At 44.4% G+C, this 21,868-nt stretch overlaps 1 protein-coding gene across 15 annotated transcripts in view; it reads left to right on the plus strand.

Annotated features, from left to right (window-relative positions):
- YEATS2 (YEATS domain containing 2) overlaps positions 1-21,868 on the plus strand; it is a 74,474-nt gene that overhangs the window by 4,948 nt on the left and 47,658 nt on the right. For 14 of the 15 annotated variants that reach the window (XR_003095169.1, XR_003095156.1, XR_003095153.1 and 11 more), the window contains exons 3-10: positions 6,045-6,142; positions 6,250-6,342; positions 9,344-9,586; positions 13,151-13,266; positions 14,815-14,976; positions 18,787-18,898; positions 20,719-20,763; positions 21,841-21,862. Coding sequence is in view for 11 of the 15 variants with exons in the window: in XM_025209764.1 (XP_025065549.1) it covers positions 6,045-6,142; positions 6,250-6,342; positions 9,344-9,586; positions 13,151-13,266; positions 14,815-14,976; positions 18,787-18,898; positions 20,719-20,763; positions 21,841-21,862 (891 nt within the window). In the remaining 4 variants the exon portion in view is untranslated. Of the gene's footprint in view, positions 1-6,044; positions 6,143-6,249; positions 6,343-9,343; positions 9,587-13,150; positions 13,267-14,814; positions 14,977-18,786; positions 18,899-20,718; positions 20,764-21,840 lie in introns of all 15 variants that reach the window. The other variant, XM_025209721.1, reaches the window with a different exon arrangement.

Below are 21,868 nucleotides of genomic sequence, written 5' to 3' on the forward strand. Positions count from 1 at the left end.
CAGCAGTGGGAGCCAGCCCCCCTCCTTGCGCCCCCCAGATGATCAGCTTGCAGCTCTGTCCCATGCCCCATCCAACTGGGCAGACTGAGCCCCACTCCTTCCCTCACCACGGGGGCCTCCATCTTCCCCCACCCCACGCCTGTTCCCTTTCCCACCCCTGTCCCTTCCCCCACAACAGACTTACGAGCTGGATGCTGCTGAGCTGTGCTCCTGGCCACCTGCATGCTGTACTGTGGCTGCACACATGCACGGGGACATTTATCAGTGACATTATCAGCCACATCAGCCGAAAAAACCTGATTGCTCATACTGTCGATTTTCCATATTTCAGTGCTGATACAATATGGCAGGGGTTTTCAAACTTTTTAAAGCAGGTTACCCCTTCTGGTGGGTACCCCTTCCAGATGCAGGCGGGGGCAGCAGTGGTGGTGCTGACAGCCAGCCAGACGCAGAGCCAGCAGCACAGGGTGCTTGCACGTGGCTGCCACCACCATCTATACACTCTGTGTCACCACCAGGCACCACTTTCCTGCACCCAAGTATCACCGCTTCTCCACGCCACCAGCTTTGTGTGCAGCCAGCTGACAGCACCCCCCGCACCCCCCCCCAACCCGGCGTGCAGTGGTGCAGGGAGCTTGCAAACGGCAGCTACCCCTGCTGCCATCTACACACTCGGTGCCGCCACTGCGCACAGTGTCAGCGGCAGGGTGGCAAGTGGCAAACCACCTGCAGACGCTGCCTACAGTGTCAGTGGCACCTTTTATAAGGGGTGCACCACCACGCTCAGGGTGCACACGCACCTGCATGACCCGCCTACACGTCGCCTCTGATTATCAGTAAAGTATCTGTCCTTGTATCTTGGGTCCAGTAGCATTGCAGTGCCATAGAGAGGTTCTGATTCAGTTTCAGCAAAGCATGTTTTCACAGCTTCCAGGAAAGTAACTTTCATAGTTTTAATTCTGTGATCTAAATCTGTAACTTTGCTCAAAAGCCTTTTTAAAGCCACAATGGATGGGATGACATCAGAAGCAGAGGCTGAGGATGAACTCAATTCATGTGCTAGTTCTTCAAAAGGTGCTATGACTATCACTACTTTTTCCATCAGCCCCCCACTGATGTACAGTGAGAGTTGCAGGGATGTCATAGTCAGCTGTATGCACTCCACACGTTTCTGCTCCAAACGGTTTTGTAGCATTGTAGTAAGTACTGTTCTACCTTGTCTATACATCCTGCTGTAACCTCTTGGAAAGTATTCAGAGCTCAGTATGCACCCCTTGAAGATGAGACTAGGCCAACAGAGAGTGTTTGAAGTGCCTAACGATTTTTTTATCCAATCGCCCCACTCCTCCCTCACCGTGGGGGTGGTCTTGATCTGCCCTCCTCCATGACCCTTCCCTGCCCCCCACCATACTTAGAGGCCGGACGCTGCTCTCCAAGCTTCTGGGCTGCATGTCGGCAATCAGATTGGTATTGGCTGATATGGCTGGTTAATAATCAGCCATTGGTATTCACCAAGAAAGTCTTGATCAGTGCACCCCCACTTCACATAATGATAGTTGCTTTGGCACAGGTTTTTCCTGCCCTGTTTCGTTCTTCTCTGTAGTCATCTTTAGGAAATCATTGTATTCAGTAGCATGGCACGTCTTGAGGTGCTGTATTAAGTTCGTTGTGTTGAAATATTTACTAGTGTTGCCTCCACACACAATATTTGCAGCACATACTTTGCAATCAGCTATTCTGTTGTTTTTTCCAGACACTTGAAAAGAATTTCATATTGTGCTTCTTTGGGACATATTTACAGCTGATAGGGATCGTGCAGCAGGGTGGATAAATATCAGAATTTAAAAAAATAAAATAAAAATTGGATTTTTTAAATTTAAATCAGATTTTTTTATTTAATTGTATTTTTTGTTAAGAGCTTTTTAAAAAATAAACCTAAATAAAGGTAGTTTTAACTTAACATATGCTAAAACTCAAAGATATCATCATAGAATGGGGATTATAACTTCTAATTATATACTATGTGAGACCATATATTCATGGAATCTTTTTAGAAAAATTTTATAAACCAGTCATATCTGGCCATGGACTATATTAGGGGCCCAATCTTATGGGGTTCCCAGGGGCTCCTGTACAGACTGGTAAAGATTAAAGAAAAACACTCTACCCAGTGGAACTCAATCTAGAACGGGGGCGGGCAATTATTTCTGGTGGAAGGCCACTTACCCAGTTTTGACAAGCTGTCAAGGGCTGCATGGGTAGCCACACCCCTTGACAGGTGCGACTGTCAAGGGGTGTGGTCACCATCTTGGGACCAATGTTCCAGGGCTAGCACTGGTGGAGCCCAGAGCGGGGCACAGTTTGAGAGGGGTCTGTGGAGCTGGGATGGGCTGCACCAGCAGGGAGAGCGGGGAGCTGGCCTGGCTCCATAGAGCCTCCGCTGGCTGGGACCCTGTACCCCTGCTTCCCTGCTCTGGGCCCCACTGGCGCTGGCCCTGGGACGCCAGTGTGGGCCCTGTGCACCTGCTTACTCCCAGTGTGCCCCCAGCCCCACGGTACAGGTGGGGGGGCAGTGTGCAGCCCTGACCCTGTGCTCACTGGCAGGGAAGGAGCTGGTGCTGAGCTCCGGGAAAAGCGGCCCCTTGCCCACCCCGTGGTTAGTGCTCCCTGCTGCAGCCGCTCGCAGCCTACGTGGGGCTGTCCTGAGCAGGCACAGGTAGGCCCACGTGGGCTGTGAGAGGCTGCAGCGCAGGGCTTCAGGCATGGGGTGGACAAGGGGCTGCTTTTCCCTGTGCTTAGCACCAGCTTGTAACCCGGCCTGGGGCCCACTGGTTTCGGGTTCCCTGTCAGGGCTGCGTACCATGGCAGCAGCTGCGGCCGCCCGCCCCGCCCCCCGCTTGCCACGCCAGGCAACGTTTGCCACCGCTGCCTCTGTGCATGGCAGACCAGGGGGTAACAGCTGCTGCTGCCGCCACAGGTTAGCCCTGGTGGGCGAGCCTGGAACCGGCGCAGGGCCCAGACTGGCAGCAGGGGCAAGTTACAAGCTGGTGCTGAGCACGGGGAAAAGTGGCTCCTCCCCCACCCGGTGACCCACACTGCAGCCACTCACAGCCTGTCTGCAGCAGCCTGTGCCTGCTCAGGACAGCCCCGCGCGGGCTGTAAGCAGCTGCAGCAGGGAGTGCCGGCCATGGGGCAGGCGAGGGATCGCTTTTCACTGGGCTCAGCCTTTCCTCAGGGTCCTCCCCCACCCTTCCCCCCGCCTCTTCCCCTTACCTGAGTTTCTGGCCTGGGGCAGTCACATAGTCCCAGGCCTTAAGCCCCTACTGGGCTGGGCGGGCCCTGCTGTGAGAGCCCGCTGGGCTTCCCCTGGGTCATGCTGCCCCTGGCTCCTGTCATTTTTGACAGGAACCAAGGACAGATCAATATTCATTTTCTAAATTTTTTTAGGGGCCCTGCGGGCCGGATAGAATGGCCTCGCGGGCCTCATCTGGCCTGTGGGCTGTATTTTGCCCACCCCTGGTCTAGAAGATCCCATTACGCATCTCTGTGATGTTTAGTTTCAGTTCTCAAACTGGATTTGTGTCTCCAGAGATAAAATCCTTGTTAACAGCAGTATATGGAGATGAGAGATAATGGATCTGATTAACCACCCATCAGCCCTATTGTCTCTGCAATTTTGTGTATGCACAGGCAAGCCCTTCCCTCTCTCTAAAAATGTAAAGTTTCAAGAAGTTAAATGAATAGAGAATACCAAACAAAAAGAAAGTGCTTTTTGTTGAAAACAGTGATTAAATCAAGGCTTCCTGACCAGTGTTTTGAATTGTGATTGAAATTGATTTGATTTAAATCGAACCCACCCTGTCACATGGTGCAACACAGGGTAGCATAAATCTGTTTGCTGTAGGCCCTCTGCCACCTCACCTGCACCTGGCCCCACTGTTCTGGATACAGTGCCTCAGAGGTGCCTAATATACATGAGCAGCAAGGCTGCTTTGATGCACTGGAGTTACAGCATGTCAAGCAGACTACATTAATCAAGTCTGCTGGAGTGTGAATTACTGTGCTCCAGCAGACTTCAGTGTTTTGTGCATCAGAGTCCCTGCGCTTAAAAATTGTGGTGGGGGTGCTTAAACTAAAGCTCATCAAACAAGCTTCAGGTGAAGCACCCCCACCCCCCCCCCCACTTCTAAGTAGGGATGCTGATACAGGAGACATGGAGGCACTTTAACTAGAGTTGCTTTTGGAGCTGTTTTAGTTAAAGTGTCACCACACTCACACTCACTCCTGGAGCACATATAAACATGCCCATGCCAGTTGCAGCCCCTGCCCTTCTACCCCAGCCTGGGGGCAGGTGCCTGAGCCTGAGGCTGCCCAGGGCTGGGTGGTCTCTGGGCCCGGTTCCCTGCCAGAGTAAGGACCCTGGCCTGGCCTGGCCGGTGAGAGGGAACCCGGGCATCCCTGGGCCCCAGCCAGAAGGCATAATTATCGAAGAACATTATTGGTGACAACAGTCAAAAAAAAGCCAATAGCCAATAATGTAAATTTCCCTTTTATCAGTGCTGATCTGATAGACAACCAATGTATCGGTGCACCTCTAATGTTCACTAAATCAGTTTTAAGCAAAATTTGTTTAGATAACCTTACCTTTCTTTTTTATGTATATAGCACATTGAAGGTCATTTAATTAGAGAATAACGTTTTTAAAATCCTGTTTTTATGCATTTTAATTGAATTGTAGTTTCCATCCAGATAGAGTTTGAGAGGACTGAGTAAGAATTAGAAAATGACAAGTGATATATTTTAATATAATGTAAAGGTTATAAATCTAAATAAATGTATGTTAAATTATAACTATTTAAACAAATGTGCACAGATGTAGTGTAGTGTGTCCTCCCACTAGCAAAAATAAGGTCTAACTTTAGTCTAATAACTATATTTTATCAACAGGTGTTAATGGTCAACCAGTGCAAATCAATTTTTCTTTAAGAAAATAGTTAAAAATCTTAACTGCAAGACAAGATTAAAATTGGTTATTTAAATCTGAGATTCTTGCTCAATAGTTTAATTCATGATTAAAAGTAATCACTTTAAAGTAATCCACCCTTGCTTATTCCATGCTTCAAGGGAATACGGGAAGGTGCTTTGTATTGGATGACGATATTCTAGATTTAATCTTGCTAGATCCAAACAGACTCTGAATCTGTTGCCTATCCTTCTGGGTATATCTGTGAAAAGAGATTATCTTTAAAAAAAGATCTAAGCCTTTCTCTCATCTCCTGGTAGCAGTGACAAGCCTTTTATTTTATATTTCAGGAGAGTGAAGGGACCTCTTGATACTTTCACTTGGTTTAAAAGGCATGTTGTGGATATGTTATAAGTTGTATGGTTTTTAGGCCAGAGAAGGGACCCTGATACTTGTCTACTGTTATGTTGCTCCCTGCAAGAATTTGAATGAAATTATTCCCCAGAAACATAGTCCTACCTATGTTAAGGAAATTCATACGAGTGTATTTAACTTGTTGTAAACCCAGCTTCGTAACAGAGCTCAACATCTGCTTTAGGGCTGTGCTTTACTAATGAGATGCCACACTAGTGTGATGTAATTCTCATTAAAGCATAGACAGCCTAAGAGAATAGAAAAAATGTATGTACTTTCCTTTGTATTGTAAGATGCAGTCTTCTCTTGCCACAGCTCTTTTTGCAGTATTGTATAGCTTTGGGTAAAAATGACAGAAAGTAGCCCGTGTATTTCTACCACTTTCCTGCTTCTGCTGATGAGTCTGCAGGCTCAATGTTTTAAAAAAACAAACAAAAAAACTTCTATACAACTCAGCTGACAGGCTTTGTCATTTTATAGGCAAATTTTGATTTGGTGCCAAAAAGAAGTAAAATAGATTGGCACGGAGGCTTTCCAACTTCTTGGCAGTCCAGGACCTCTGCATTTTACTTTTCTTTCTTTTTATATTCCTCCAGTTGTTTCATTTAGAATTATTTGCCTCTGAAACCTTCCTTCTCTTTTTATTTGCATGTATGTCTTTGAACAGCTCGAGATGCTGCTGTGCAGAAGATTGAGACAATTATTAAAGAGCAGTTTTCTGTTGAAATGAAGAATAAGGAACATGAAATTGAAGTCATAGATCAGGTACAAAGGTCATGTTCTTAAAAGCAGTTAACATCTGTTTGCATCAAGGAGTATTGGAAAGTGCTGCTGTTGCTGTACTTTATAATACAGTATCTTTCTTTTTATAGCGCCTGATCGAGGCAAGAAGAATGATGGATAAGCTGCGTGCCTGCATTGTGGCTAACTATTATGCATCTGCTGGTCTTCTTAAAGCAGGAGAGGTAAAAATTACTTTGGAATAATGAGACTTGAGAATATTTGCCAAGGTAGAGAGCATAAATTCATCAGTTGATCAGTTTTTGTGTTTTGCTTTTGAAGTACACAGGGGTAGAAAGCTTGCAATCTGAACTGCAATGGAAAAATGAAAACTGAGTTGTACACAGATATATGTGCTATTACTGACCAGGCTGCAGAGGCATTTGGCCCAGACGAATTATAAACAGTTAAAAGGGTCTCCTAGGGTGGCTACCTTTTATTATATTACCTGAAGTAACTGACTTCTGCAGTGTTCACCAGCAGTGTGTGAGCATAGCTCATGTCACAACTGTTAATAAATGTGTCCTTGTGGCATTCTTTGGAGTAGTATCATTATCTTCCATTTTACAGGGGAGGAATGCAGGCAACAAAGAGATTTAGTGACATGTCCTGAATTACAGAGGAAGTGTGTGGTCGAACTGGGAGGAAAAATGCATATCTTCTCTGTCTCAGTGCCTGAACCCTAAACTGTCCTTTCATTTGCACTGCATTCATGGCTTTAAAGAATGTCTGCAGTGAACCAGGAAGTACCACAGAGGCTTCAAAAGGGGAAAAATCAGAAACTGATACTTACTACTGTATGCTAAGTCCCTGTGGCTAATCAGTGAGAGTGTTTGGACCACATTCCTGGGATTAACTGCAGATTCACTTTTGCTTTGCATTTCACCTTGAGGTTACCAGTTTTGGGGTTTTAGGACACTTTTGTCTCAGATCTGCTTACTGTTTCAAATAATACTACAAAATGCAGGGCTGTCAGGTGAAAGCCCTGGCCTTGCCCTGCCTCTGTGATTCCCAGATGCATGGTTAGATCCAGTGAGGTTGCTTTTGTTGCGCTGCTGTTCTTTTGTGATTTCCAAGAGGCTTTTAAAAACCTTTAGCTTGCTTTCTTGCCTCCCCAAATGCATGTTGAAGAACTGGCATGAAGAAGGAGCTTGGTGGTAAAGGGAGGAGTGTATCTATTTCCCTGGGGGGGTTTTTTGATTGTCTGTGTTTGACGACTGACCTGGCTTCTGATCTTTCTAAGCACTCCCTCTTGTACCATAGTAAGGCATAATAGCAAAGAGCTTGTACATTGCACTTCATCATGTAGAGTTTGCTTTTGCTTGCTGAGACTCTTACACATCACAAGTACAACATTCTTTTAAAAAATTATTCTTGCTCATAATTGGCAAAAAAAAGTACAGACATTTCCCTAATGGTTTTGTCCTTTAGGTTTTATGAGTCTGTTCCTGGTAATAAAGTCGAGGTGTATTTTTATTTGACACCCTCTCCAAGGGTCTAATTCCCATGCTGGCTAAGTTGCTTGTATTTTTATGATCATTGCCATTGAGCCACTTGTTTTAAAATGTAGTTAATATTAATTTGGTTTTATTGCTACCTATCAGAGTTTTACTTTCACTTCTAGTAAAGCGACTCTTGCAGTTTAAATGCCTGCAAGTTCCCAGGCAGCTGTGCTTAACATTTATAATACATTTATAATATGAAAACAAACAACTTTTCTTAGCAAATGAACTTAATACAGTACTAGTAAATTAAAGTATTTATTACCTTTTCCATTCACATTAGAAATAAAGTGTTCTTTTCCAGGGTTAAAGGAAAACAAAACAGGATGTAGATTTTTTTCCTCCTTTGGTGCAAAGGATTTAAAATCAGTTCTGTTTGGGTATTTGGGGGGGTTTACGGTAGAGGTTAAAATCTTTTCTACCCTATTTTTCATGAATAATTTCTGAAAGCGTAGTAAGATTATTATATTGCAAAGTACTGAAGAAGCCAAAACTCAGAATCAAGGAAGGGGAAAATATTCCTGACAGACTAATTGTTTGTTTATTTTAACAGCGTTTTAAATCCAAATGCCTCATAAACTGTTGGGAAGAAAGTTTGTTATCAGCAGTGGAATTGTCAGAAGCACTTTTGGAAATCCCAGGCCAAAGATTCCAACTCCCCAACTCCAGCCTCTTCGGTTCAAGGCCGAGAGAAGTTGCATCCATTCCCTGTCTTTCTTAAGGAAACTTCTTTGGTGAAACTTAAATACATAGATATGCATATTTGTTGATATCTATAAGTTTAAAAACAAGCAGACCTCTTAGGCCTCATTATGCATGGGAAGTCCCATGTTTTGGCTTTTTATTTTTATTTTTTACAGGTCACCCACAGAGGCCCTATGTTAAGAAAGACATAAGATTAGATGTAGTATATCAGGTTTGGTATGCCTTGCAGGCATTTGTAATCACATTATTCTTGACCCTCTGCTTAATTTTTATGAACAGGCAGGGCACTGATGGATGCAGCTTGTCTCTTAGGCCTTTATAAAGCCCCAAGCGTAATACCACGACTAAGAGGCTAGTGCAGGGGTAGGCAACCCCTGGGATGGGTGCCGGAGTGTGACACATGAAGACATTTTGCTTGGCATGCACATCTCTGGGCAATTGGCAGGGAAGGGGGCAGGGCTGAGCTGCCACAACAAGGATCAGGCACCTCACACCTCCCCTGCCATCTGCCCCTGGTACGCCAACATCTTACCAGTTGAGGTTGCTGGTGTTTTTGGCACTCGGCTCAAAAACATTTCTGACTCTTGAGCTAGTGCACTTAAACTCCCTGTCTATCAGCAAGAATCAGGCAACTTATGCAGTGTGATGCTCTTGCTCATACTGTGAGAATGTATGTGCTTGCAAGCAAAAGGAAACATTTTTGTTTTTTCATTTAGCGGCAGCCTGCAAAGTAATCTGCATATGTTGCAGGCTTCAGTTCCAAAGTCAAATAGATTTCCAGGATCAGGGAGGCTGAAGCATTGGAATTGGCAATGTTTTGGGCCCATCTCCCTAGAACAATCTTTGGAGAGGCGTGCTTTACTCTTGAGTTGTTTATTTCTGTGCACTGATATTTTGCTCTTCCTTTTCTGGCATAGGTAGACCCAATTTTTTCTGTTCTGGAAAAATTAACAGATCTTCCTGGGCTCTTTTATTGCAGGGAACCAAGACATGTGACTCTATGGTTTTTAACCATCCTTCAATCAAGAAGTTCTTGGAATCACCATCCAGATCATCCTCTCCTGCTAACCAGGGATCAGATACTCCATCTGCCAATCACTCAGAAAGTGACTCGCTATCTCAACACACTGATTTCCTTCTGGACAAAGACAATGGCAATCTAGATGTGGAAGAACGATTGACGAATAACCTGGATCAGAGACCAAATAGAGGCACTGGACGGGTAAAATAAAGCTTGAGCAATGGTGGCAATGTTTAAAGAGGGTGGGAGAAAAGGTTGAAGGCTCTTGTGATCACAGGACTTCTTACCCACCTACCAGTGGAAATTCTCTTGGCTCTGAGGTATGTGTGTTTCTTCACCAAGCTCTCCAGACTTCTAGCTGCCCTTCCACTAGCAGCTCATTCCATTGCTTTCAGCCAGTATTTCAGACTTGCCCAGCTATCTATCTTGTCCTAGCTGTCTTTGCTATGGAAGTAACTTGAGTTCTCTGCACTCCAGTTAAGGCCGCTGGAGGTAGTCTCTCAAAACAGAGTAGTCAGACTGGAAAATTCTGGAGCTACATAGTAATTGTGTTGTTAGTGCTCCCTGATGGAGCAGCTAACTGGTTAGAATCAACACCATGGTAAAGTTAATGCTTCATTTGTAACAAAGAAAGCAAAGACAAGCCCTGTGTAGCAGTTTGTAGTTCCCAGCAAAATTTTAGGGAAATCATTAAATTTGTAGCTTTCTACTGACCCACTGGGAACCTTGCCATTTTGGATTGGTCTGTTACTAGTACTGTGGCCTGGTTTTATATCCCCAAAAAGTTGCATTTGCATTACTTATAGTAGGTGAAGTTTTCACAATTGCTGTATCTGGGCTTGGCCTGCTCACTGTCCCTAGGAACAACATGCCAACTGGCAAGTTTATTGTCATTAGTTAGATCATCCTGAGGATGTTGAAACATACGAACCCCTCTTCCCTCAGAAATAGGACGATAGAAATCCCTCATTCTCATAAGAGACACAAACTTGTACCCTGTCTTTAGCTCCCTTACCTCTGATGTACAGAACAGAGAGGGTTGAAAATTAACATACACTCTTCTCTGAGCAAGAGTATAAATAGTCCTTTCTCCTCCAGAAAAATAGCTTCTTTATTGTAAACAGCCCTACTTAGCAGTCCTCCTTCCCTCTTGTCTGTGCCTAACTGGACCCACAGGAAAGTCATAAGCAGTTTCACATGGTAGATTTTTCCTCTGTCTGCAGGGTAGAACTTACTCTCTTCACTTGTTCCAAAGAAAGTAATCCATTCCCTTTCAGGTTCCCAGGCTTGTATTCATGAAGAGTCAGTGGTGCTCATTATTTTAGGAACACGCATCTCTTTTACAAACATATGAACCAGGCCTTACAGCGAGTCTGTGAGGCAGGCAGCACTTAATACTGAACTCCCTTTACACAAAGGCATTCTTATTTAAAGCCCCTTAGTGAGCCATTTGCCCAGCTGAGAATGCTACCTACAGGGCCTAGGAGTAAAGACTTCAGTCCTAACCATTGCTGAGTACTACTTTGACAAAGCCATGTCTAATAGAAAATTGCTTTGATCTTCTAGAAAACACTAATAAAAAAAACTGCCCATGTACCACAGGGAAATAGGAGTATCATCAGTTGTTACTGTTGCAGTAAAACCTCTTTAATCTGTCAGGAGGGAAAGGACTAGGGCTGTGCGAAGTTTCAGTAGCTGTTGCATTTCGGAGGTGTTTCGGGCCGTTTTGACACCCGAAACACTGAATTTGAATTGAAATGGAAGGTTCAGAAACATCTCCAAAATGAAACAAGGCATCCTAAATGTTTTGGAAAATTTTGGAGTTTTGGAGCCAGGCATGCAGGGAAACAGCTGTACACTGCTGCCCTGCCATACAGCTCAGCTTCGCAGGGAGCAGAGATCCATGCCGGGGGGCTCCTTGCCACCGTTGCCTGCCCTGTGCTGCCCCAGCGATGCGGAGCTGCACAGGGAGGGCAGCAAGGAGACCGAGGCGCAGATCTCTGCTCCCTGTGGAGCCAGGTTGCATGGCAGGGCAGTGCTGGTCCCTGCCATGCGACGTGGCTCCGCAGGCAACAGAGATCCAGGGGCGGGCAGCAGCAATGAAGAGACCCTGACATGGATCTCTGCTCCCTGTGGAGCTGAGTCAGACAGCAGGGACCAGTAAGCTTGCTTGTCGCTCTGTGCTGCTTCCCTGCCCCGCAACCTGGCGTGACAGGGATGAGAGATCCACGTGGGGGTCTCCTTGCCGGTACAGAGGGCAGCAGCCCTCCCCCGGATGAGCCACCCATGGGCCCCATTGTCCTCCCCACTGGGGCCCTGCAGCCCCCAGCCCCAACCCCTGCCTGGCTGGGTAGGGCTGTGCGAAGCTTCTCTTGGAACCCATTTGAAACCAATTTGGAGAAGATTCGGCAAAGCAGAATCTCCAAAACACATTCAGCTGAAACGAAACAGGACAGTGATCCGAAACAACCGAATCCGAAACCAAATCAAAACACAGCTGTTTCGAGCAGCCCTACAAAGAACCCATTGTAGGCAACTGGTTCTGCAGCTTAGCAACTGTTCAGTAACATTTGATGGAAATAGCCAGAATTCTGCATCAGACATGTAATACAACTTCACTGATGATCAGGAACATACATTGGAGACTAGAGTGTCTTGCCAAGGCTGTGTCCTCACTGGGAGTTCTCTACTGGCATGCTGCATTGTGGGAGGGTTTCTAGCATGGACTTGGCTACGCCGGTAAAACCCTGGGACTTTAGTTGGCACAGCTGTGTCTCTTGGGATCATTTCTCATCACGCCTCTGGCTGATGTGGTTGTGTCCTGGCAAAGTTTGTAGAGTAGAAAAATCTATCAGGAGAGGCTTCATTCTGCCTTGGAGCACTGCTGAGTGGCAGGAAGGAGCTTGCATTGTGTCCGTTGCTTTCTGGCCTGACCCTGGATCCAAATCTGGACCTGATCTGTTGTTCTATAAACTACCAGCACACAAAAATGTCATTTTCATTGCTGACCCAGTGTATTTTCAGGCTACTGAAGGTCCTGGTGTAGTCTCAGGACAATGATTTCAGTCTGTCAGAGCCCAGAAAAATATATGTAGTCCTTGCAAATGACACGTCTTTGTTTTGTACCAGATTACATAATTACTTCACCACGTGGACTGGTCCTTCATTTAATCAGAGAGATTGTGCTACAGGGTCACTTACATTGTTTTTTATTATACCAGGTGATTGTTATGGATTTACTGACTTTGGATGTTGGCAGCATCTTGTTGTCCTTCATTCTCTCTGGGTAGGAGCTAGATTCTGCCACCAAACAGGCCTGGTGCTGCCACTGAAGTCACAGGTGGCGAGCAGCAGAGGGCAAAATTTGGCTTTAAGAAAACAGGGCCAACTCCCAAAGGCAGCTAATGATTTTGGGCGCACAATTTCAGATGCTCTTTAGGGACTTGGTTTTCAGGCAGCATGTACACAATGATTTCTGAAAATCAAGTCTCTTTTAAACGGGGCACCTAAAATCATAAGTCACTTTTGAAAGTTGTCACCCAAGTTCCATTCCCTGGCAGACAACCCAAACTAAGCATTGCCCTACAGCGTTTGTTATAGATTAATTGTTTAAATGTGTATATTTAATAATTTAAATGTCTGTGTTCTGGGAATGTTGTGATTGGTCTTTCATTGGATGGACTGGGTTTTAAACAGTACCTTACTTTCTAGCACCAACCAAATCAGCATCCAAGTAAATTTTTATTTTTTTTATTTTTCCTTCAGGACACTTCCGGTGTTTTGAGCGCTCAGAAAGCAGGGCAGCGAAATGCTGGTCTGTCAAGTGAGGAGACGTCGCGGCTCTTTGTGAAGAAAACAATAGTTGTTGGCAATGTCTCCAAGTTAGTATCCAAGGGTGTAGCTCCTAGCTGTCAAGTTGAGTTTGAGTTAAATTTGGGGAACAACAAGCAATTGCTGTAGGGTCATGAAACAAGGATGGACTCTTCAATCAAGAGTTGTACTAGTATCTTTAATCCTGTCCCTGCTGGGTCTCAGCAATATGTGGCGGCCAAGGGCTTGTGCAGGATTAGGGCCCTTTGTGGCAGTAGAAGTAGGAGTCATGCCAGTTGTGAATAAGATGGGAAGTGGTTTGGAGAAGAAGGGATATTGAGAGTTGGTAGGTAGCCCTGGCAAGCTCTGAAGCATAAATGGAAGAATCCCAGATGGTAATGATCAGCTGCCGGGTCGTTCCAATTGTGGGCATAGTTATATATTTTTTAATTGCTTGGTTATATTACAGAAGCTGTTGAATGAAGGTGAAAGCAAATGAAAAATCATTTTGTGCCTGATCAGGCAGAGTTCCTGGCAACATTTTTGCTAAGTTTTTTTTTTTTTTTTAATTTTAATCGGTATTTTTTTCAGTTTGAGTCCTGTGTCATTGGGCATGGCCAAACATAATGTGAACAAACTCTGTGAATAAGCCCAGTGCAGGCATATCCCAGCACCAGTGGAACTTGGTAGGGTAATAAACAGAAAGACATAGTCGTGAACACTTCAACAAGTCAGAACACTTTTGTTTGCAAACTCATCAAAAATTGGCAGTATGGTAGGAAAGAAGCTAAACACACCTCATTATGGGAAATAACATGTAGAACATTAGGAAAACATCAAAGAAGTTTATTTGAAGTTTTTGTAGTTTCCCCCCTTCCCCCAGAATGGAACATTTTAAAACGTTGAAATGAAAGGGTAAAGGATGCATTTAAAAAGAAAATAAAGAAGTTCTTCATTCTGCAAGTCTTTGATTAGCTCTCCTTCTGGCCATCAAACTATAGCGTTATTCTCAAATCAGGTTTTTCCCCTTCCCTTGGAGTAGGAAGTATCAGCTTGTGTGCTAATGCTGTTTGATAGGTCTCAAAGTCACCCCTACAATCTGAATTCAGAGCTAGACTTTGCCCAGTATAATTTATTGTAATTAGTTCATTCACATTCAATCTTTAGGTATTTATGATGCCAAAGTTCCAGTCTGGTGGTTACAAAATATTTTTCAAGGTGATCGGTGTTTTCAAAACTTAACGAAGGGGGCTTAATAGGAAAATTCTCTTGCTGGTGCCACAATAAGATAAATATTTAAAAGTGGAAGTAAGGCTTAAAGAAAGAAATGAATGAGAAGCTGCTTCACTCCAAACAGTAGCAAACGAGCAAGGACACCAGAAAAATACACATAAAGCAAGATTATTAAAAGCCCTTCACATACTTTTCTGGAGGGTAAGGGATTTGCTAGGTTTGATTGAACTGTTGGAAGATAGAATTAAGATGACCCCAAAATGTACAACAGATTAGACATACAGTTCCAGTAACTCAACATACCTTTCCAAAATGGACTGAAAAGAGCAAAATCTTCTGTATGTTTAATTTTTATTTATTTATTTATTTATTTTGCTTTCTGCCAGGTACATTCCTCCTGACAAGAGAGAGGAGAACGATCAGTCAACCCATAAATGGATGGTGTATGTAAGAGGCTCTCGGAGAGAACCCAGCATAAATCATTTTGTCAAGAAAGTTTGGTTCTTCCTTCATCCCAGTTATAAACCCAATGATCTGGTGGAAGTCAGGTAAAAAAGAATCACTTGAGAGTTTGAGCTTATCAAGCTTTGAAATACTGAGATTGTCAGAAAGTTAGCTCCTTTTTATGGGATCTCTCTGGGAATCTTGCTTAACATCTGATTTGGCTTAATTGTAGCTAATTTTCAAGGTATTTTCAGCACATGCTAAATATTACCTGGCCAGAAACACCAGCTTGCTTAGAGAGATTTTCCTGGTGGGGAAATTTTTTAAATACTGTGTTTCATATTAGCGATACAGCTTGCTGTATCTGCTATATTTACTACCTTGTTTGTCTTTCTGCCTGTTACACTTCTGTTATTTTAAATAGGCATTCTCTTCCACCTAGTCCAATGTGAAAATAGTGTCACCTAGAAAGTCAGTTTACCAGTATCTTTTAAAATTCCTGTTTATATAAAGCAGGGGTATTAAATATCTCCCCCACAGGCTGTATGCAGCCTGTGGAGCCCCATAATCTATCCATTTATGCTACACTTCTTGATGTGCTGGACCATCCCCCTGCACAGTGTCCAGGATGTATAATACCCACTCAGGCCAGCGTCCCGGATCAGCCTGGGTGAGTGCTGCCAGTGCTGGATCAGGCATGTGGGCAGGGGGTGATCTCTGGGCCTGATCTGGCCCATGAATGGGCTCTGTACCTCTCATCTGGCATGCGGGACCAGATGAGCTTAACACCTCTGGTTTAAAGCTGTGTGTGTTTGAGGAAGGAGCTTTGTCTGTCAAATGTCTCTTCACACTGATGTCTGTTCCTGGGTTTAACTATTTACTTTGCTTTGGGGAATGAATTCCATGTCACCCTGGCTATCTTGACACTGCAGAAACACTGATAAATGCAGCAGCCTTTCCAAACCATTTTATTTAGACATGCTGTCAGTAGATAGGGGTAAATTTGGGTGCATTATCTGGGGAGCTTTCATACTATTTTATTTTAATATATTTATTCGATTTTTATAATTAAATCTGTTTTTATTGTAAGCTGCCATTTTTGATTAATTATAAAAATGGACTAAATATATTAAAATAAAATAGTATGAAAGCTCCCCAGATAATGCAGTAAATAAAATGGTCTTACACCACTTTCAGAAGTGTCTAGGTTTGGGTGCTGATGAACTGCAAGGCTGGGGGAGGGGGGGGGGAAGAAGTTCCAGAACTGAGGAATGACTGCTGAGAACGACCTTCCTACATGTTTTCACAAAAGAAATTTGGCGTGCAGACATAGGTGGTGGAAGGCTGGGGCTAATGGGGCTTAGCGCCCCCCCACACACAGGGCTGTGGGCTCTGGGCAGCTGCAACAGGAGTAGGGAGGGGCGTGCATGCAGCAGTGAGGAAGGGAGTGGGGCTGGGGCAGGGCCAAGTGCTGCACAGCTGGCACAGGGCAGAACCACGAACGGCTCATCTGGGGGGGGGCACAGCTCCTGCTGCTGTGTGCATCCCGGGAGGGCATGGGGGGTGTGCCCCCGGATGTGCACGCGGGGTAGGCCAGGCTGCCTCTGCGGACTGAAGCTGGGGGCAGCATTGGGCTCTTCTCACTGAGGGGGCTGGGGCAGGTGGTGGCGGTGCTGGGAGGGGGGAATATAGGTGGTGGGGCTGCAGCCACCCCAAGGTTTGCTGTAATCCCCCAAGTCCCCTCCAAGCACTGTTGCTGCCTGGCCCCAGCCTGCAGTGGCAGCCTGCCCCACCATACGCTCAGATCTGGGGCACATGTCTCCCGTGCCCTCTTGGGATGCATGCAGTGGCAGGAGCCAATCCCCCCCATGTCCCTAGGATGAGCTGCTCGCAGCTCCGTCCTACACCCTGCCCCAGCTATACAGCACCTTCCCCTGCTCCGTCCCTCCCTTACTGCCATGGGGGGAGCAGACCGAGGCCCTTGTGATGAGGGAAGGAGCGGGGCACAGGCAAGAACAGGGGTTGGAGTGAGTGGGGCCCCGGCTGGGCTGGGGGGTGGGACAAGTGAAGGCCATGTGCCCCGATCTCTGCATGAGGCGGGGGTAACTGCAGCTGCATACTGGGCTTTGAGCCCTGCTGCCCCGAGAGCTGCACAGCTCTACACGTGTCCCGCCGCCTAGTGGTGGCAGGCATGTGGTGTTGTGCTGCTCCCGGGACAGCTAAAGCAGGGAGCAAAGGCCAGCATGCAGTTGCAGCTGCCTCCACCTCTCCCACAGGTTGGGGGAGCATGTGCCCCCCAGGTCTCCACTTGTCCCACTACCCAGCCGGGCTGGGGCCCCACTCACTCCAGCTCCTGCCTGTGCCCTGCTCCCTCCCTCACTGCTGGGGCCTCAGTCTGCTCTCCCTCCCATGGCCCTTTCCTCCCCCCCGCCCCTTCCCCCATAAACTTACGTGATGGTTAGGGGGGGAGGCACGAGCTCCGGGTTAGGGGGGGATGCACGAGCTCAGCCCCCCCCCCGCCCTCCTACCCTAAATAATTTTTTCTCCCTCTGCCTATACATACAGACGTTACTTGGAAGAGGTTGCTCTTGGCTGACCTTACAGAGTGTAATGGAACATGTAGGAAAAGGCAGTTCCTTAGATTTGTAGGGCCCAGTTTGTAGCCATGTGGGTCAAAAAATAGCAGCTTGAATTGCACCCAGGTAATGAAATCTGCCAACGACCACCACCACTTCTGCCTTGTCTGGATTCAGCTTCAAGTGCTTCAACTATATCCAATCCCCATCTGTAGCCAGACACTAAATAAAGACTGAGACTGCAGGACCTGGATTGGATGAAAAAAGAGGTGGCATTGTGCATCATCATCATGCTGATGGCAGCTCCAAATCTCTGTACAGTCTAACTCAAATCTATCTGCTAGGGGAGAGAGTTGCCAGATGTCTCATTTAGGGCTTCAGCTGTTGAGCTTTGCCAAGTTTAAGATTTGGATTACAAATTTCAGTCACAGAAAGATAATATGGTAGGGAAAATTTCTCAGAGGCAGCCATGTTCTTTCAGGTATTATAAGGGTCAGGGAGTATCCAGGTACAGTGGTATCATAAAGGAGAGTACTGTGCTCTTATATTGCACAACTCTTAGACTACTCTACAACTGTCCATTCTCTTTTGCTAGCTGTGCCTTTCCTTATTTTCAGTATCTGTTAATAATGCTGTGTATTTCCTGGTTTGACCTCTTTAGTTTAGTTTTTTTCTTTCTAGCCAAATCTCAGCCATTTTTATTTACATGGCCATTTGGACTGATAGTACCCTCAGTGCTTCGTGTACCTTGTTTCACAGTGAACTATTGGTTTTAAGTATATTTTAAGCAAGTTTTATAGTAATATATGATAAGACAGTAATAGCAAATAAAAATGAAAGAGTCACATTTTAAATAGAGATACATTTACCTGCCTTTTCCAGGATTTAGGAAATAACATTAGCAACAATGAAGTGCTACTTCACTATCTTCCATTGTAAATTGTGGGTGTCGGCCTTCTAAAAACCTTGTGTTTTTCTTTTTTTTTCCTTTGTTAACTATGTGTTATAGGGGAGGGAGACTGAAAATTCTGCCTTGGAAACTCAGTGTGGAAAGGGATTTTTTTTTTTTTTTATTATTTTTTTTTTTACCGGTATTGACCACTTGGCTTCATGAAGCCCCCCTTTTTTTTTTACCTCAGGTGTCTATCAAAGGGAGGGAATAATTTTTTTCCTTCTCATACTGCCAGACCTAGTGTTCTATGTGAGGTGGACTGTGGGATTTAGGACAATTTAGCAATCAATGGGAAAAGCGTTTTTTTTTGTTTTGTTTTGTTTTAAGGAAGAGGTGAATGTAACCAACATAGGGTATCTGAAATGTTAATCTGCATTTATTTCCAGAGAGCCTCCATTCCACTTGACGCGACGTGGCTGGGGAGAATTTCCTGTGAGGGTTCAGATACATTTCAAGGACAGCCAGAACAAGAGGATCGACATCATACACAATCTGAAGGTATTTTAACAAAAGAGTTGGGAGAGACCCAAGTATAATAGCTTCACTTGTGTAACCTGTAGAATGTGCTATGCTTATGTCTGTCTCCCTGCTTCTAGTGTGTTTGTGTACAACTGCCCTTGCAAGTAGGAATGGAGGACACAAAGAATGGATCAGCAGATTAAGACAGAAAATGCAACAAAGTATATGATAATCAGCTACATAAGAAGTGAATTTTGAGCGAAGACATCCAGTTTCTCAGCAGATGGAATTACTCTGCCCAAATGCTTTTATTTGTTTTCTGGGATTTTTTTTCTTTATCTCCTCTTCTCTTTATTTTAACATGACAGGGTCCTAGAGTAAGTGCCTTTATGTAATCACTAAAGAGTGATTGATATATCTGTTCTCTTCTTCCTGCGTTGTCTATGGCTACCTGGCATCTTCAGTCTAAGACCTAGGCTACATACCGTGTGTTACAGGAGGGGGGCACAAAGAGGGAAGGCTCAGATTTCCCCACCTATCCTCTATGGCTTGACTTTTCCTGGGACTCTGAGCAGCATCTTGATTCTATTGAGCACAGTGGGAATTGCAGGTGTGCAGTATTTCTGAACACTACACGGTTGCGTCCAATACTCCTGTCATTCATTTGCTTGCATTGTTTTTTACCGTGCTTAGCTTTTCTTACAGCTGAGTTGCTATTAGCTTGATTTGAGCCATGTTTGCTTTAACAAATTTCTCACTTGTGTAAGTATCTCGGTGCAAACCAAAATGTAATTGTTAGGGCTGCTTCATAATTATCCATTGTGAAATGTAGGAAACCTGAAGCAATCCGAGTCCGAAATAATGCCACTGTATCTCATAGGACTTGTACTTAGGGAGACTGAGGCGCACAGTCTCCTGTATGGGTAGGATTCTTGTCTGGTCTCATCTCTTGTAATGGACAGGTGCCAAATGACTGCCATGATATACTGCCTCCCTTAACCTTGGGGGAGACAGCATGTTGCATTATGGTGTATGTAGCTGAATCAAGGGAGCCCAGCCTACAGAGGAAAAGGGGACCATGTAACACCTGCACTACAAATTCCGCCCAGGGTTTTGGCTTGCTTTTTTTTTTTTTTCTTTTTTCCCCTAAGTTTAGGGTGGGGAATCAACATTTTTCTTGTGGAAAAAGAACCATTTTGCATCCAGCTCTAGTAGAGGTGATGTTGCTCTGGAGAAAGGTTGGCAAGTTTGAAAGACAGTTTAGACAGTGCTTTGTACCAGTTGGGTATGTCTGTGTTAGGAGTTTGCATCATAGCGAGTTTCCTTAACGTAAGCAGGGTCTGAATCTTCTCTCAGGAGTTTGGGTAATGTTTGCAAGGCTCAGATCATCCATGGGTCTGGGTTCCTCAGTTACCTGTTTTTCCATGAAATCTGTGACTTTTCTAGCTTGTATCTACTGATATCCAGTGTGTCCAGCCATTCAGCTAAGACTGGAATAAGCAGTAAGAAGATTTAAAGATCTCATGAATGTATCTTTCATGTTACTGATATTTATTTAGATTCATACAGAGGTTAAAAAGGGACACTTTTATATTCTTTGCTTTAATTGTAAAATATAAATACAGTTAAATTCCTTGCAAAACACCAATTTCCACCCTCCCTCAAATCTTAGTTCCCTAATACTGCACAAACTATGTAGTCTTGCTCAGACAACTGTACAAAGAAAATACTACTTTAGCTTTAGAAAATGTGACATATCCTCTCCAGCTATGTTAGCATCGTTTTTGTTTATTTATACATTTCAGTTGAAATGCTTATAACATGTTAATGTGTTTACTCATCTGATTGTTTTTGCCCAGTTGGACAGAACCTACACTGGCTTGCAGACACTTGGTGCTGAAACGGTGAGTGATCAGACTTGCTGGTACACAGATTTAGTGAAGAAGTAATGACAACCTGTGGCTTTATTTCAACAATCACATTTTTACTTCAGCCCCAGACATTATTAAAGCATTGGGGGAAAAACATTTCTAGTACTTGTGCTAGTCAAGTTAATGTGCAATACAGATTTTTGGAGCTATTTCACAAAGCTATAGTATGCTTTCAGTACTGAACACCTTGATCTGCAGAGTGTTCAGATGTGCAGCAAATCTAGATATTATACAATATAAACGAGTGAGTCACCCTACCATCTTACTAAGTCAGGTATTTGTGGATTGCCGTTTTTAACTTAATAACTAAAAGCATTAATAGGCATTTCAATGTTTATCAACTCCCAGAGCATCCTGCAAGTGAAATCTTACAAGTTTTAGATATAAAAAAACAAATGAATAAATCAGACTCTCTCTTTTTCTCCAGGGTTTTGATTTTTTTCCCTCTGTACTTTACCAAATAGAGTTTCCCAGGAAATTGCATTATCTCAGCTTTTCACTCTGTGGAGTAGAGTTTAATATAAGATATCTCGTGTGAGTGAGTGAAGAATGTTTTGGAAGAGTAAGTAAATGCTGTAATAGTGCATGCTTCCAGGACTTTCCAAAACAAGTAGACGGGGTTAGTCTACAACCCTGTGTTGAGATATGATAGCAGGTACCCTTGCACATGCTCAGAGTCCTACTGATTACACCGGGACATTTCACAGACACATTGTTTGGGATCTTGGTCTGAGGATGAATCAAGATGTTTGCTTGTCAGATGTTTTGTGCAGGCAAACTCATGCCACTGTTGCATATTTAATTTTGCAAAGAAAATGTTTTTATCTCTTGTCTTAGGGCTGATCCTGGCAGAGATGCACCCATGCAGAAGCTCTAGGAAAAAGTGGGAGTTGCATATTAGAGGGCTTGGAGGCTTTGTTACTGTAGCATTTAAAATGTTGTTAGAGTCATTAGAACAGAATGACGCTGTGTGTGTGTGTAAACCTGTGTGTGTGGCTACAGATTTCCAAGTGCAGGCTTTAACGTAATCTTTTAATTTCTTTCTGGAAGGTAGTGGATGTGGAGTTACATCGGCATT

The sequence above is a fragment of the Alligator sinensis genome, unplaced genomic scaffold (genome assembly GCF_000455745.1).
Source record: "Alligator sinensis unplaced genomic scaffold, ASM45574v1 scaffold237_1, whole genome shotgun sequence".
NCBI classification, from domain to species: Eukaryota; Metazoa; Chordata; order Crocodylia; family Alligatoridae; genus Alligator; species Alligator sinensis.